The 17,624-nt window shown below is 43.4% G+C and overlaps 1 protein-coding gene across 1 annotated transcript in view; it reads right to left on the bottom strand.

The window, feature by feature from the left end:
• Window positions 1–8,825: 8,825 nt before the first annotated feature.
• sh2d1aa (SH2 domain containing 1A duplicate a) overlaps window positions 8,826–17,624 on the bottom strand; it is a 48,114-nt gene continuing 39,315 nt past the window's right edge. Inside the window, exons 3-4 of the mRNA XM_048544664.2 lie at window positions 13,970–14,087; window positions 8,826–13,351 (exon numbers count right to left, since the gene is read on the bottom strand). Of these exons, the coding sequence (XP_048400621.1) occupies window positions 13,305–13,351; window positions 13,970–14,087 (165 nt within the window). The 3' untranslated portion in view covers window positions 8,826–13,304. The remainder of the gene's footprint in view (window positions 13,352–13,969; window positions 14,088–17,624) is intronic.

Below are 17,624 nucleotides of genomic sequence, written 5' to 3'. Positions count from 1 at the left end.
CCGCCTCCCCCTCTCTCCCTATTTATTCCAGTTCCCTCCCCCCATCCCCCTCTCTGATGAAGGGTCTAGGCCCGAAACGTCAGCTTTTGTGCTCCTGAGATGCTGCTTGGCCTGCTGTGTTCATCCAGCCTCACATTTTATTATCTTTTCTTTTTTGTTATCTGGTCTTTCCTTGTATCGTCTGCTTTTCTCTAGGCATTCCAGCCAGAAGTGAGGACATCCCATGCACTGAATTTGCTCACAGTCAAAGTAAGGTCTCACTTCACTGTATATTGCAGTCTTGGGAAACCTGTTTAGGATTATTCTTTTCATCCTTTCTCTTTTCATACCTAATGTCATATGAAGTAGATGAAACATGTGCTTACGTCTGTTTCCATTAGCACCAAACGTTGTAGCTTGAGGGGCACCACTCTGCTTCAACCATGGCTGATCAGAAGACTCTACTACTCTTACTATCTGCTGTTGGCCCATTGGAATGGTTTAGGAGCTAATAATTACAAATGCACAATGGCCATCAAGTGTTTGAGAAGAATTCAAACTTAAGCCTTTGGTTCAGAGGCAGCTGTTATCCAACGAATTCCAGAAGCGTAGGATAGTTCAATTCATCATATGACTGAATAAACCAACCATCCACTTTAATCACACTTTTCAGCATCTGGTTTGTAGCTTTCCAGGTTACAGCAGTTTGGATGCAGATCCAGCTTCCTTTTGAATTAGTTGAGAGTTTCTGCCTCAACCCCCAAAGTTAGCAGAGAATTCTAGACACCTATCAACCTTGAGTTGAATCCCCATTTTTCCTCAAATGCTTCTACCAGTCACCCCTAAATCTATGGCCTCTGATATTTGACTTCTTTTGCAAAAGCAGATCTTCCCTGTTTATTCTATTCAAGGCCTTCATTATTTAGTACACCTCAATTAAGATACCCCACCCTCAGCCACCTCTATTCTGACTGAAACAACCCTAGTTTACCAGTTTTCCTCACAGTTGCAATATTCCAGTTCTGGAAACCTTTCATTAATCTCTTCTGTAGCTCTCTCAAGTAATAATATCCTTCCTGTAATGTGGTAAACAGAACTGGGTGCAAATTCTATCTGTGGCCTGAACAGTATCATATATAGTTCAAGCATTACATTCCTGCTTTTGTGTTCAATTCTTGCCCTAATAAAGAAAAGTATCCAAATGCCTCTTTAACAATGTATCTACTCATCCTGCCGTTTTCAGTTGCTAGCCATCTTTTTCACTGCTAACTATCTAGCATATTTTTTGTGTCATCTGCAATTTGCAAATCATGCCTCCAATATTTGAGGCTAAATCATGAATATACACCACAAATAGCAAAGGATCCAAAACAATGGAACACCACTGGAAACTGCTTTTGATTCATAAAGAATTTAGTGGATTTTGTTTCTAGTCATTCAGTCAATATGTGACTCATCATGTTTTCTTGTAATCAAAGACTTTAATTTTTCTGCATATTCCACGATATGGAAACTTGTTGAATATCTTTACAAACATTATGTAGACAACACCCACTGCACTTTCTTGCTCAATCTCCTTGTTGCCTTCACAAATGAATAAATTACTTATGAAGCCACAATCTTCCCTTAACCAAACCATGCTGACCATCATTGATTAATCGATGTCTCTCCAAGTAACAGTTAATCTTACCTTTCAATACATACTCTGGTAATTTGCCCACCATTGAGTTCAGACTGACTGACCTATAATTATTTGGCCTATTCTTTGCCCTGATTTTGAATAATGGTATTACATTTGCAGGCTTGCAATCTTCTGCTACCTCACCTGTGTCTATAAGGATTTTTAAAAATCCACTACGCAGCCATTATTTCCACCCGGGCTTCAGTTAATAGCATGGGATAAAATTCATCTAGCCCAGATTATTCTTTCAGTTCCAAGGAAGCCAGTCCCTATAGCACTTCCTTCTCATTACGTTTACTATTTTTCACAATTTTCCTATTTAACTAGAATATTTGCATTATCCTTCTCCTTTGTAAAGACATACAGTCATTGAGAACTCTGTCCAGATGTCCTGCATTTGTGTACATGTCTGATAGGCCCAACCCTTTCTATAGTTATCCTCTTGAATTTAATGTACCGTGTCACAAGACCTTCCTTAGGATTATTAGGGGACGGCAAATATGAAAAAAGCAAAGATTGTGCATGGTTCAATTTAAAACAAAAAGATTGATCAGTGGCAGTCATCAAAAACTTAATCACAAAAGGGATTCCTTAAAATAAAAATCTGACACATTATTGTTTTCATTCTTGACAGGGATAACTTATATGAGCAGATAAAGGTGGCATCTGCTTTCTTAGCTGATATTCAACACGTCAGGCCAGGTGACTGCTTGGTTAAAAAATTTGACTTCCAATCAGATAGGAAGCAGTCTAGAGCAGGCCATAGCCTAGGTAATAAGACTGCAGCTTGAAAGGCCACATAGAATCAGATACCTGACCCCAAAAAACTTAAGTTTTGCTGGAGATTCTGATGGTGCTGATTCAAATTAAAGGAAAAGGTTGAGCTTCGGTTGTTGTGAAAACAGTCCTGTTCAATTTGATCCCCAACCAATGCTGCAACAGAAGTATTTTTTTTTTATTTAGCTGTCCTCGTCTTGCTTTTGATGAATATTCTCCCAGACATAGAAATCAGGCCAGCCGCAGATAAATGTGCAAAGCCACCTGCCGACCTCTTGAGATTGTCTATCTGCTCCTTAACCTGTCTCCATTATACTTGGAAGTGGGGCAAGTCATAGGTAAGTTGAGACAGGTTTAAGATTCATAACATTCTAAAGTTTCCCTTGAACGCAGTCCAGTTTTCTGAATTGAAACGTACACATTGTCTCTGAATCCTAAAACAAGGTTATAAAAATTCTAATCACTATTTTGCCCACTAGTCATTATCTTTAGAAAAAGGAAAGTAGCCCTTTTCTTAACATGAAAATCAAACCTTACTTGTTGAGATCTGCTGGTAATTCAGTGCATCAGAAGATGACAAAGTTAATTTTGAATATTTGAATTGGTGAAGCATTTTCCATAATAACATACTTCTGTCACGAAAGACCAAGTCCATCTGCTTCAATAATCACTTTCTTTCATGATATAGTTTATGAATGTTTAATATAGATCAAAATAACCAGGAATCTCCTTTGATGTCATCAGTTTGATTGCTTTCTTTTGAAGTTCCCTGAAATTTCCTGTCTGACCACCTGCACAGGCAAACTGTCCCACATGTATATCACTGTTTTCCTTAAAAGGGTTTGGCTGAGTTGCAGATTTGAATTTAGATCTCAACATCTTCAAACAACATAAGTGGTTTTGAAATTATGCATCCAGAAAATATTATCACTTTCCAAAGTTTTTCACAGAATCTTTAAAATCTTTGCAAAGTTTCTCATAGTATGTGCTCTGCGAGAATGAAAACTCCCACATATTGCGCAACTGTTTTATGTAGGTCAATCTCCGTATATTCCGGTATTCAATTTGTAGCTCTCTACTCAACGCTTCCCAACAACACAACACAAACATGTGAGCGCATGGAATAGGAGCTCAACCATCCTGCTCTCTCTTCAATAAAATCATGGCTGCTTTGTTTTTGTTTCAAATTCCATATTCCAATCTGTCCCTAATAATTTTGATTCCTTTACCTGACAAGAATCTATCTCTGCCTTAAAAATATTAAATGACAACCACCTCAATGGCTTTCTGATGCAGAAAATCCCAAAGTTGCTCAACCCTCTGAGAGAAGAAACTTCTTATTTCAGCCTTAGAAAGGCAACCTCTTCCTTTAAATCAGTACCCCTAATTCTGGACTCATCCACATACTTTCCACATCCACCTTGTCAAGACTGTCTATGATATTATACACTTCAATCAAGCTATCTCTCATTCTTCCAAATTCCAGTGGTAACAAGTCCAACCTGTCCAACCTGTAAGTCAGCCCATTAATTGCTGGCAATTAGCAAACCTCCTCTGAATTGTGTCCAGTGCATTTAAATCCTTCCTTAAAGAAGGAGAGCAAAGCTGCACAGTGTATTCAAGAAGTCCTCTCACTGATGACCTGCATTGAAGGGCAGCTGAAGCAAAACATCCTTACTGATAATAGGATACCTTTCAACCATATTTCTGTAATGGCAAACACTATACAGCTTTTCTGATGAAGGGTCTAGGCCCGAAACGTCAGCTTTTCTGCTCCTAAGATGCTGCTTGGCCTGCTGTGTTCATTCAGCTGTGCACTTTGTTATCTCAGATTCGCCAACAACTGCAGTTCCTATTATCTCTCCCCACTGTACTGCTGTATATTGTTTTTACTTTGGAGATACCAATTAACTAAGTCTGGACTTGAATCAAACTGCTCTCTAATGGAAGTTTATGTTTCTATTTCCAATACAACAGGATTTTTACCCTTTCTCTCAGGGTGCCAAAATCTTTATCCAATGAAACAGTCATACAGCTGTACAGCACAGAAACAAATACTTCAGTCCAACTCATCCATGCTGAGCAGACACCCTAAATTAATCTAAATTAATCACTTGCCAGTATTTCTTCCATATCCCTCTCAACCCTTCTTATTCAGATACCCATCCAGATGCATTTTAAATGTTGTAACTGTACCAGCCTCCACCACTTCCTCTGACGGTTCATCATACAGCATTATATACACCACCCTCTGCATGAAAATGTGCCCCTTACATCCCTTTCAAATCTTTCACCTTTCACCTTAAAACTATACCCTCTAGTTTTGGACTCCCCTATCCTGGGGAACAGACCTTGATTGTTCACCCTATCCATGCCCCTCATGACTTTGTCCAAGTTAAGGGTAATCTTACACATTGGACCAATTTATGGTAGAGCTTCCATCTCCAGAAAGTTAACGATTGGAACCAAGTCACAAAGTGCCATTGATTACGTGGTGTGCCATGAGACCATCAGATATAGAAGGAGACTTAGCCTATTCAGCCCATCAAGTCTGCTCTGTCATTCAATCATGGCTGATATGTTTTTCAACTCCATTCACCCACTTCTCACTGTGGCCCTTGATCGCCTTACTAATCAAAAACCTATTTATCTCTGCATCAAATAAACTCAACGATTTGGCCTTCTCTGTGGAAATCAACCACCCGCTATATGAAGAAATTCGTCCTCATCTCTATTCTAAAGATTCATCCCTCATGCTGAGGCAGTGCCTCCTATTCTATTCTCTCCTACCAGTGGAAACATATTCTCCAAGTCCACTCTATCCAAGCCTCTCAGTGTTCTGTAAGTTTCCATGAGATATCTCCTCATCCTTCTCGACTCCATTGAGTACAGATCCAAAGTCCTCAATCCCTCTTCATCCCTTCATCCTCAAGATCATTCTTGTAAACTGCCCCTGAAGCCTGTCCAAAGGCAGCACACCCTTCCTGAGAAACTGTTCACAATATTCCAAATGGTGTTTGACCAAAGCCTTATACAGCGTCAACAGTACATCTTGCTCTTATATTCTCGCTGTCTTGAAATGAATGAGAACATTGCGTTTTCCTAATTTCTTACTGAACCTGCATGTTAGATAACAAGGTGAAGAGCTGGATGAACACAGCAGGCCAGGCAGCATCAGATGAGCAGGAAGGTGGATGTTTCGGGCCTAGACCCTTCTTCAGAAATGGGGGAGGGGAAGGGGATTCTGAAATAAATAGGGAAAGGGGGGAGGCAGATAGATGATGGATAAAGGAGAGGATAGGTGGAGAGCAGACAGACAGGTCAAAGAGGCAGGGATGGAGCCAGTAAAGGTGAGTGTAGGTGGGAGGTAGGGAGGACATAGGACAGTCCAGGCAGGACGGACAGGTTAATGGGGCGGCATGAGGTTAGTAGGTAGGAGATGAGGGTGGGGCTTGAGGTGGGAGGAGGGGATAGGTGGGAAGAAGGACAGGTTAGGGAAGCGGGGACAAGCTGGGCTGGTTTTGGGATGTGGTAAGGGGAGGGGAGATGTTGAAGCTTGTGAAATCCACATTGATACCATTGGGCTGCAGGGTTCCCAAGCTGAATATGAGTTGCTGTTCCTGCAACCTTCGGGTGGCATCGTTGTGGCATTGTAGGAGGACTTCACAAGCTTCAAAATCTCCCCTCCCCCTACCACATCCCAAAACCAGCCCAGCTCATCCACACTCCCTAATCTGCCCTCCTCCCACCTCAAGCACCACACCTATCTCCTACCTACTAACCTCATGCTGCCCCATTGACCTGTCCGTCTTCGCTGGACTGACCTATCTCCTCCCTACCTCCCCACCTACACTCACCTTTACTGGCTCCATCCCCGCCTCTTTGACCTGTCTGTCTCCTCTCCACCTATCCTCTCCTTTATTCATCATCTATCCGCCTCCCACCTCTCCTTATTTATTTCAGAATCCCATTCCCTTCCCCCATTTCTGAAGAAGGGTCCAGGCCTGAAACGTCAGCTTTCCTGCTCCTCTGATGCTGCTTGGCCTGCTGTGTTCATCCAGCTCTACACCTTGTTAACTCTGAACCTGCATGTTTATCCTTTTCAATGTCATCTTAATGCAGTCAGTAAACTTTTTAAAAATGGGAAACTGTTTCATTGAAGTACAGCACAAAGGAATTATATGCAAATATATTAGCCAGTGTGACACCAGAATTGATTAAGCACCTCTGAGCTGAATCACTGATGTTCACAATTAGAAACATCAGACAAACGTAGAATAGAGTAGTGTTGAAAAATGATGCAGTAACACAAATTATCAAATATAATTTTATTTACATTTTACATTCAAAAACCAGCTAAATTCTTTTTTAGGAATTCTTCAGTTTTATGGTATAAAAATAAAAGATAACGCATATTCATTATCATTTACTTTTTTGGTCATTTTGATGACAGAAGTCACAGGAGTGAACTGCGGGCCATTAATTAAGAAACAAGTTAGTCTAACAATAAAGGCAAGGCTCAGGGACAGGAATGTGCCATACAGACCATGAAGTGTCTGGTTAGATTCATGGTTATTCTTACATTAGTAGTTTTGAACCACAACAGCAGTTTGCCCATCACAGCTGATCTTAACTTGTCATGTTAGAGAGTGGAAGGAATAAAATAAGCTACACTTATCATCATCATTACCCAGAGACAGTTACTGCTAAGTGGATCTGTGGAGAATTAAAGACCAAAACAAAAGCAAAATATTTTGGATGCTCAAGATCAGAAATAAGAACAAAAAGAGCTGCAGACACCTAGCAGACTTGTTTTGGAGGGAGAAACAGTGTTAATGTATCAAGTTCAATACGACTCTTCCTCAGAATTGAAGACCAAGGCAGAAAATGGATGAGCTTTGTACTCTAAAGGCAGGAGGAGCAAGTGGAACAGATGGTGCTATGATGTTGTGGCCATAACAGAGACATGGGTTTCTCAGGGGCAGGAATGGTTGCTGGATGTTCCAGGGTTTAGAACATTTAAAAAGAATAGGGAGGGGGGAAAAAGAGGAGGGGGTGTAGCACTACTAATCAGAGAGGGTATCACAGCTACAGAAGCTTCCATTGTCGAGGAAGATCTGCCTACTGAGTCAGTATGGGTGGAAATTTGGAACAGCAAGGGAGTAGTCACCTCGTTAGGGGTTTACTACAGGCCCCCCAATAGCAGCAGGGAGATTGAAGAAAGCATAGGTCGACAGATTTTGGAAAAGTGTGGACGCAGTAGGGTTGTTGTAATGGGTGACTTTAACTTTCCCAATATTGATTGGAACCTCCTTCGAGCAGAAAATTTGAATGGAGCTGTTTTTGTAAGGTGTGTTCAGGAGGGGTTTCCAAATTCAGTACGTTGACAGGCCGACGAGGGGAGAGGCCATTCTAGACTTGGCGCTCGGAAATGAGCCGGGGCAGGTATCAGATCTTGTGGTGGGAGAGCATTTTGGTGATAGTGACGATAACTGCCTCACGTTCTACATAGCTATGGAGAAGGAGAGGATTAGGCAAAATGGGAGGATATTTAATTGGGGAAGAGGAAACTATGATGCGATTAGACATGAGTTAGGAAGCATGGACTGGGAGCAATTGTTCCATGGTAAAGGCACTATAGACATGTGGAGACTGTTTAAGGAACAGTTGTTGCGAGTGATGAATAAATATGTCCCTCTGAGACAGGCAAGAAGGGGTAAGATAAAGGAACCTTGGACGACGAGAGCGGTGGAGCTTCTCGTCAAAAGGAAGAATGTAGCTTACATAAGGTGGAGAAAGCTAGGGTCAAGCTCAGCTCTAGAGGATTACAGGCAGACGAGGAAAGAGCTCAAAAATGGTCTGAGGAGAGCCAGGAGGGGGCACGAAAAAGGCTTGGCAGAACGGATTAGGGAGAACACAAAGGCATTTTACACTTATGTGAGGAATAAGAGAATGGTCAAAGAAAGAGTAGGGCCGATCAGGGATAGCATAGGGAACTTGTGTGTGGAGTCTGAGGAGGTAGGGGAAGCCCTAAATGAGTTTTTTGCTTCTGTCTTTATGAAAGAAACGAACTTTGTAGTGAATGAAACCTTTGAAGAGCAGGAAGCTGATATGCTGAAAATTTTGTCAAACATTAAGATTGACAAGTCGCCAGGCCCAGACCAGATTTGTCCTTGGCTGCTTTGGGAAACAAGAAATGCAATTGCTTCGCCACTTGCGAAGATCTTTGCATCCTCGCTCTCCACTGGAGTTGTACCTGAGGTCTGGAGAGAGGCAAATGTAATTCCTCTCTTCAAGAAAGGAAATAGGGAAATCCCCAGCAATTACAGGCCAGTAAGTCTCACGTCTGTCGTCTGCAAGGTGTTAGAAAGGATTCTGAGGGATAGGATTTATGACCATCAGGAAGAGCATGGCTTGATTAAATGCAGTCAACACGGCTTTGTGAGGGGCAGGTCATGCCTCACAAACCTTATCGAGTTCTTTGAGGATGTGACTAGAAAAGTTGATGAGGGTCGAGCTGTGGATGTGGTGTATATGGACTTCAGCAAGGCATTTGATAAGGTTCCCCATGGTAGGCTCATTCAGAAGGTCAGGAGGAACGGGATACAGGAGAACTTAGCTGTCTGGATACAGAATTGGCTGGCCAACAGAAGACAGCGAGTGGTAGTAGAAAGAAAATATTCTGCCTGGAAGTCAGTGGTGAGTGGTGTTCCACAGGGCTCTGTCCTTGGGCCTCTACTGTTTGTAATTTTTATTAATGACTTGGATGAGGGGATTGAAGGATGGGTCAGCAAATTTGCAGACGACACGAAGGTTGGAGGTGTCGTTGACAGTATAGAGGGCTGTTGTAGGCTGCAGCGGGACATTGACAGGATGCAGAGATGGGCTGAGAGGTGACAGATAGAGTTCAACCTGGATAAATGCAAGGTGATGCATTTTGGAAGGTCGAATTTGAAAGCTGAGTAGGATAGGATTCTTGGCAGTGTGGTGGAACAGAGGGATCTTGGGGTGCAGATACATAGATCCCTTAAAATGGCCACCCAAGTGGACAGGGATGTTAAGAAAGCATATGGTGTTTTGGCTTTCATTAGCAGGGGGATTGAGTTTAAGAGTCGTGAGATCTTGTTGCAGCTCTACAAAACTTTGGTTAGACTGCACTTGGAATACTACGTCCAGTTCTGGTCGCCCTATTATAGGAAAGATGTGGATGCTTTGGAGAGGGTTCAGAGGAGGTTTACCAAGATGCTGCCTGGACTGGAGGGCTTATCTTATGAAGAGAGGTTGACTGAGCTCGGTCTCTTTTCATTGGAGAAAAGGAGGAGGAGAGGGGGCCTAATTGAGGTATACAAGATAATGAGAGGCATAGATAGAGTTGATAGCCAGAGACTATTTCCCAGGGCAGAAAAGGCTAACACGAGGGGTCATAGTTTAAAGCTGGTTGGAGGAAAGTATAGAGGGGATGTCAGAGGCGGGTTCTTCACACAGAGAGTTGTGAGAGCATGGAATGTGTTGCCAGCAGCAGTTGTGGAAGCAAGGTCACTGGGGACATTTAAGAGACTGCTGGACATGCATATGGTCACAGAAACTTGAGGGTGCATACATGAGGATCAATGGTCGGCACAACATTGTGGGCTGAAGGGCCTGTTCTGTGCTGTACTGTTCTATGTTCTATGTTCTAGAACAGAAGATCATGGACGGATAGAGGATGAGGCAGTTTAGAGGTCACAAGGGTCACAGCGGAAAAGCCAATGGGAGTGAGTTGGTTGTCAAGATGAGATAGGCCCAATGTGTAACTAGTAGATGTTGACACTTGAACATAGATTAGCTATGCTGAAAGCAAAACCAAGAAAACCAGCTATTTCATGGGAGGCAGGGAAAATAGAATGCAAGACGTGGTTCGTGATGTGAAATTATGGAACTTTCTGTTGAGTCCTGGCAGCTGGGAAAAGCCTAAATAGAAAGTGAGGAGTATTCCAACATCTGAAACACTGCAGCAGGCCTACGATGGAAATGTGAGCATGAGAGCAAGGTGGTTTATTAAAATGGTGTGACTGGAAGGTTGGAGCCATGCTTGCACACTGAGCAGAGGCGTTCAGCAGAACAATCACCCAGTCTATATTTGGTCTCCCAATAAGATATTTCATTATGAGCAGTGAGTACAGCAGACTGAAAAATGTACAAGTAAATTGCTGGTTCACCTTGAATGAATGTTTGGGACCTTGGACAATGAGGAGGAGTGTGGAGGTAAAAGGACATGTGTTACGTCTCCTGTGGTTACGTGGGCAGGTACCATGTGGATCAGTTGGAGGCATATAAGTTGTTGGCTGGCAGTGGAGTGCACCAGGATCTTATAGACAGAATGGTCCTTGCTGAATGCTGAAGCAGAAGGAAGGAGAAAATGTGCCTGGTGGTGGCATCATGCTGGATATGGCAGAAAAAGCAAAATATGATCCTTAATTAGGGTAAAAAGTGAGTACAAGGGTAAAAGGAAGGCATGGAGGAAGCACTGCATTTAAAAGATGGAAAAGATGTGACAGAAGTAGAGAAAGGGAGAATGAAATAGAGTCTTTAAAGGAAACCAGGTCTGAGAAAGTGTAGTAAAGGTAACTTGTCACAATTGGTGTGTTTGTGATGAATATTAGTAGATAGCCTTTTCCTGAAGTTTTTGTTATTTGTAGGATGTGGGTTACAAGATGCATTGCTGACATACTAATCAATATAACAGTAAAAGAGTTGTGAGAAGGCTCTGACTTGAACTATAACAAAGAATGTTTAACAAGGAATGTTTAATAAACTCTACAAAAAGACTATCTATGCGCACATTTATTTGGAGGGAATAAGTCAAGTTTAAAAAGAGATTGATCAATGAGATAACAGTTGGTGTTTGATGGCTGCTGTTAGCGACTTCATTTGAGACAGAAGTGGCGAGTCCTCCCTCATTCCCAGTGGGGGATTGAGATGTAGAAGGATTGGACACCCGTACTGAAGAGGAGGCAACTTGGGCCAGCAAACTAGTGATTGTTGCAATGCCATTAGAAAAATAGAAGAATCAAAAATGTAAATGAGACTAGACAAGTTGAGAAAATGTACAGTCAACGTAGAAAACATTAAGCTCAGAGAGACAGAAACAAACCGAAACTATAGGTCTATCAGGGCAGACCTGTTTGTAAATTTGGGAAGATAGAAGAAAACCGTGCAGAGCTGCAGTATTATAAGGTGGGAAAATTTTGATGGAAAATCTCCAGACAACATGAGATCAGTGACAGATCTGGAAACAGAAAGACAGTTGGGCTGTACAGAACAGTGGTGATCAAAGTAGTTCAATGGCCTGCAGGACAATCATGTCAAAGATGTCCACAAGAAAAGAACAAGGTACTGTATGCACAATACAGAATATCACTGCATCAAGACATAAGTAACCGTGAAGTACAAATATAAAATGATTAGAATATAGAAATCAAAAGGCAACTTTTTAATTTTCCACTTCCAATGTTTTTAAAAATTACCAGTTTAGAAACTTTCTGAGTAAAAATTGAACAGCTCCAGATGAAAATTGTGAAAACAAAACAAGTTGGTAAATCTTCAAACAACTAATCGAATAATTTGATGAATTCATTGCATCGAGTTACATAGCACAGTTTTCATAACTTGGATGGAGCAGAAAATATGAGAAAAGAAAGGATAAAGGGAACACAATTATTGCTTGACGTTGGCTCAATCAGTTAACAAAAACATGTAATGTATCTTATGTTTCATAGAAACAACTTTAGAAAAGATTCAGTAGCAATCCATTTCAGTAGATAACAAGAACATTTTTTCCTAATCATAAGTTCATATCTCAAGCCTGTCTTTCACTTCAATCTACTTGCCATATCTTTTTCTTTTAATATTATGCACAACTTTCCCAACTGGCTCTTGGGCATGAAATAATTTCATCTGATTACTAACAGGTCTTAACCAAATTCAGGGAGAAATCATTTTAGGAAAGGAGATTGATATTGAAGTATTATTACTGCTTGTAATTAAGTTTTGATGTGGCATCCATGTAACAACCCATTATGTGACTATATAATAATCTTCTAACTGCTAATTAAGAGCCAGAATGTCATGCTGTGATGTTACTGTTGTTGAGCTGAGCAAGGTTTGTTCAGCTATCTGTATCTTTGCATACATTACGCATCCACATACAGTTGTTATTGAAAGAAATTGGTTTGTCACTAGTTTCAGGCAAAATATTGGCCTAGAGCTTCTACAGGAGGTGTTCAATCTCCTGCTATAACCTTTGAGAGACAGCATGAAAACCCAAGAGACCAATTTCTCACAGCAATGAGAAAACAGGGCATCTCCTGTACAAACCAGGTTCTTTATATTTACAATGTAAATATGTTTTCATTTTTTTCTCACTGACGTGCTATTATTAATAACCAACAGTAATGCAGCCTCAACAAAAAGTCTTTTTAAAGTAAATCACACAAGTGGTAAAGAAATAAACTTCTTTTGGTTTCTTTTTCTGGTGGAATGTCAGTAGTGCTTTTAGATAGATATGGAAGTTGCTGAGATCCATTCTTGAACAAATTTGGAAAACAGATAAATAAATACATGAAATAAGAGCGTTATGCTTCATCAAGAACTTGAGTACTGAAATATGCCAGAGCTTTGATTCGAGCACACATCAAGAACAGGAATTGCTAGTTAAGCATCTGGTACTCTAGAAAAACAACACAATATTTAGAATATTGAGAGTGTCAGACCAGCAAAGAATCAAAGAAGACATATTCAGGATGACTGCTGCAGCCCATTTCAATAGCAAGTACGTATACTAAGTTCAATCCAACATCACTTCAGAAATTAGAGAAAGAACATGGAATCATTCAGCCGGTTGCATCATGAGATAATCTTCTTCTGTTTCAACACCTGTAAAACAAGTAAAAATTTGATGTTATAATCATGACTTCAGCTGGTAAAACTGTTGGTGAATTCAATGCATTAGATCCTGGAGAAATTGACACATCAGCTCTACAATTGTTTAACGGGCTAAAGACAGAAGTCACACGACACCAGGTTATAGTACAACAGTGATAATGGGAACTGCAGATGCTGGAGAATCCAAGATTATAAAATGTGAGGCTGGATGAACACAGCAGGCCCAGCAGCATCTCAGGAGCACAAAAGCTGACGTTTCGGGCCCGAATTGTCAGCTTTTGTGCTCCTGAGATGCTGCTGGGCCTGCTGTGTTCATCCAGCCTCACATTTTATTATAGTACAACAGGTTTGTTTGAGATCACAAACTTTCAGAGTATAGTCCCTTCATCAGGTCGGCTAAAGTTAGAGATTTCTTTGTACTAACTTTGCTGATCAATAGACTTGACTTATAAATTTGGAGTTTCTTTTTTTTTTGAAAAAGAAATTCAATAATATTTTCAATGTTGTGAACAAATCAATTTAACAAAAATATGATTAAAGGGATTTTTTTTAACTAAAGCATCATTTCGGAACATTCAGTTCAGATAAATGTAAAGGAAATATAAATACCTTTCTGCTTGTACACTGGATACAGTAAAGGTATTGCTAGGCCTTGGTTTTCCTTCTGGTACGCAGCAATTAAGTTCTTCACTTTACGAAACAACCTCTTATGTACTCCAGGTGCAGTCTGTGTAAACATATTAAAACAAAAGAATATTCATGAAGAGGATAAAGCCCAAAAAAACATATTCCTGCTGCTTTAGTCAGACAAGGGCCACCTGCCAATTTCTTACCTTAACTGCTCTGCCCCAAAATTTGCCAATTATAAGGGCTGCATTTCAGGTTAGTGCTGCCAGCTGGCAATCATGGAGTTGAGAAAATCCCTGGCATGCTGCTGACCATGCTGATCTATTTGCTCAAGTGGCCACATACATGCTTTCCCTTCAACATACTTGCACCCTCACCTGTTAACATATTTCACAGCCCTATTATGTGTTAAGTGTAGTATGACACTCCGCTTATTCCTTGCCTCCCAGTTTCAAAACTTGGGTTGTTAACATTTGAGTGATAATGGGAACTGCGGATGCTGGAGAATCCAAGATAATAAAATGTGAGGCTGGATGAACACAGCAGGCCAAGCAGCATCTCAGGAGCACAAAAGCTGACGTTTCGGGCCTAGACCCTTCATCAGAGAGGGGGATGGGGTGAGGGTTCTGGAATAAATAGGGAGAGAGGGGGAGGCGGACCGAAGAGGAAGAGAAAAGAAGATAGGTGGAGAGAGTATAGGTGGGGAGGTAGGGAGGGGATAGGTCAGTCCAGGGAAGACGGACAGGTCAAGGAGGTGGGATGAGGTTAGTAGGTAGGAGATGGAGGTGTGGCTTGGGGTGGGAGGAAGGGATGGGTGAGAGGAAGAACCGGTTAGGGAGGCAGAGAGAGGTTGGACTGGTTTTGGGATGCAGTGGGTGGAGGGGAAGAGCTGGGCTGGTTGTGTGGTGCAGTGGGGGGAAGGGACGATCTGGGCTGGTTTTGGGATGTGGTGGGGGGAGGGGAGATTTTGAAGCTGGTGAAGTCCACATTGATACCATTGGGCTGCAGGGTTCCCAAGTGGAATATGAGTTGCTGTTCCTGCAACCTTCGGGTGGCATCATTGTGGCACTGCAGGAGGCCCATGATGGACATGTCATCTAAAGAATGGGAGGGGGTGTGGAAATGGTTCGCGACTGGGAGGTGCAGTTGTTTATTGCGAACCGAGCGGAGGTGTTCTGCAAAGCGGTCCCCAAGCCTCCGCTTGGTTTCCCCAATGTAGAGGAAGCCACACCGGGTACAGTGGATGCAGTATACCACATTGGCAGATGTGCAGGTGAACCTCTGCTTAATGTGGAATGTCATCTTGGGGCCTGGGATAGGGGTGAGGGAGGACGTGTGGGGGCAAGTGTAGCATTTCCTGCGGTTGCAGGGGAAGGTGCCGGGTGTGGTGGGGTTGGAGGGCAGTGTGGAGCGAACAAGGGAGTCACGGAGAGAGTGGTCTCTCCGGAAAGCAGACAGGGGTGGGGATGGAAAAATGTCTTGGGTGGTGGGGTCGGATTGTAGATGGCGGAAGTGTTGGAGGATGATGCGTTGTATCTGGAGGTTGGTGGGGTGGTGTTTGAGAACGAGGGGGGTCCTCTTTGGGCGGTTGTGGCGGGGGCTGGGTGTGAGGGATGTGTTGCGCTATACACCTGCATTCCGCATGCAGATGGCCTCAAGGCCCTCCACTTCTTCCTGTCCCACAGGCCCCACCAGTCCCCCTCCACCGACACCCTCATCCGCCTAGCCAAACTCATCCTCACCCTCAACAACTTCTCTTTCGATTCCTCCAACTTCCTACAGACTAAGGGGGTGGCCATGGGCACCCGCATGGGCCCCAGCTATGCCTGCCTCTTTGTAGGTTACGTGGAACAGTCCCTCTTCCGCACCTACACAGGCCCCAAACCCCACCTCTTCCTCCGTTACATTGATGACTGTATCGGTGCCGCCTCTTGCTCCCCAGAGGAGCTCGAACAGTTCATTCACTTCACCAACACCTTCCACCCCAATCTTCAGTTCACCTGAGCCATCTCCAGCACATCCCTCACCTTCCTGGATCTCTCAGTCTCCATCTCAGGCAACCAGCTTGTAACTGATGTCCATTTCAAGCCCACCGACTCCCTCAGCTACCTAGAATACACCTCCTCCCACCCACCCTCCTGCAAAAATTCCATCCCCTATTCCCAATTCCTCCGCCTCCGCCGCATCTGCTCCCACGATGAGGCATTCCACTCCCGCACATCCCAGATGTCCAAGTTCTTCAAGGACCGCAACTTGCCCCACACAGTGGTTGAGAACGCCCTTGACCGCGTCTCCCACATTTTCCGCAACACATCCCTCACACCCCGCCCCCGCCACAACCGCCCAAAGAGGATCCCCCTCGTTCTCACACACCACCCCAACAACCTCCGGATACAACACATCATCCTCTGACACTTCAGCCATCTACAATCCGATCCCACCACCCAAGACATTTTTCCATCCCCACCCTTGTCTGCTTTCCGGAGAGACCACTCTCTCCGTGACTCCCTTGTTCGCTCCACACTGCCCTCCAACCCCACCACACCCGGCACCTTCCCCTGCAACCGCAGGAAATGCTACACTTGCCCCCACACCTCCTCCCTCACCCCTATCCCAGGCCCCAAGATGACTTTCCACATTAAGCAGAGGTTCACCTGCACATCTGCCAATGTGGTATACTGCATCCACTGTACCCGGTGTGGCTTCCTCTACATTGGGGAAACCAAGCGGAGGCTTGGGGACCGCTTTGCAGAACACCTCCGCTCAGTTCGCAATGAACAACTGCACCTCCCAGTTGCAAACCATTTCCACTCCCCCTCCCATTCCTTAGACAACATGTCCATCATGGGCCTCTTGCAGTGCCACAATGATGCCACCCGAAGGTTGCAGGAACAGCAACTCATATTCCACTTGGGAACCCTGCAGCCTAATGGTATCAATGTGGACTTCACCAGCTTCAAAATCTCCCCTTCCCCCACCGCATCCCAAAACCAGCCCAGTTCGTCCCCTCCCCCCACTGCACCACACAACCAGCCCAGCTCTTCCCCCCCACCCACTGCATCCCAAAACCAGTCCAGCCTGTCTCTGCCTCCCTAACCTGTTCTTCCTCTCACCCATCCCTTCCTCCCACCCCAAGCCGCACCCCCATCTACCTACTAAACTCATCCCACCTCCTTGACCTGTCCGTCTTCCCTGGACTGACCTATCCCCTCCCTACCTCCCCACCTATACTCTCTCCACCTATCTTCTTTTCTCTTCCTCTTCGGTCCGCCTCCCCCTCTCTCCCTATTTATTCCAGAACCCTCACCCCATCCCCCTCTCTGATGAAGGGTCTAGGCCCGAAACGTCAGCTTTTGTGCTCCTGAGATGCTGCTTGGCCTGCTGTGTTCATCCAGACTCACATTTTATTATCTTGTTAACATTTGAATCCGGTTACTACAAAAAACATTATTGATGACCTGCATCACTTCTCCCACTCTCCAAACGTATTTTACTCCTCTAGTTTAACCATACTGCACTCATATTAGATCCTCAAGAGATGCCATGACAATTTCTTTCTGCTAATGATTATCACATTTTCATGTCAGGGAATTTAGTTCAAAGAGAAGCCTGTCACTCATGGCATTAAATTAGAGAA

Source organism: Stegostoma tigrinum, chromosome 15, assembly GCF_030684315.1.
Source record: "Stegostoma tigrinum isolate sSteTig4 chromosome 15, sSteTig4.hap1, whole genome shotgun sequence".
Classification (NCBI taxonomy): Eukaryota; Metazoa; Chordata; class Chondrichthyes; order Orectolobiformes; family Stegostomatidae; genus Stegostoma; species Stegostoma tigrinum.
The sequence above is the reverse complement of the archived record's forward strand: the minus strand, read 5'-3'. Positions and strand labels throughout refer to the sequence as shown.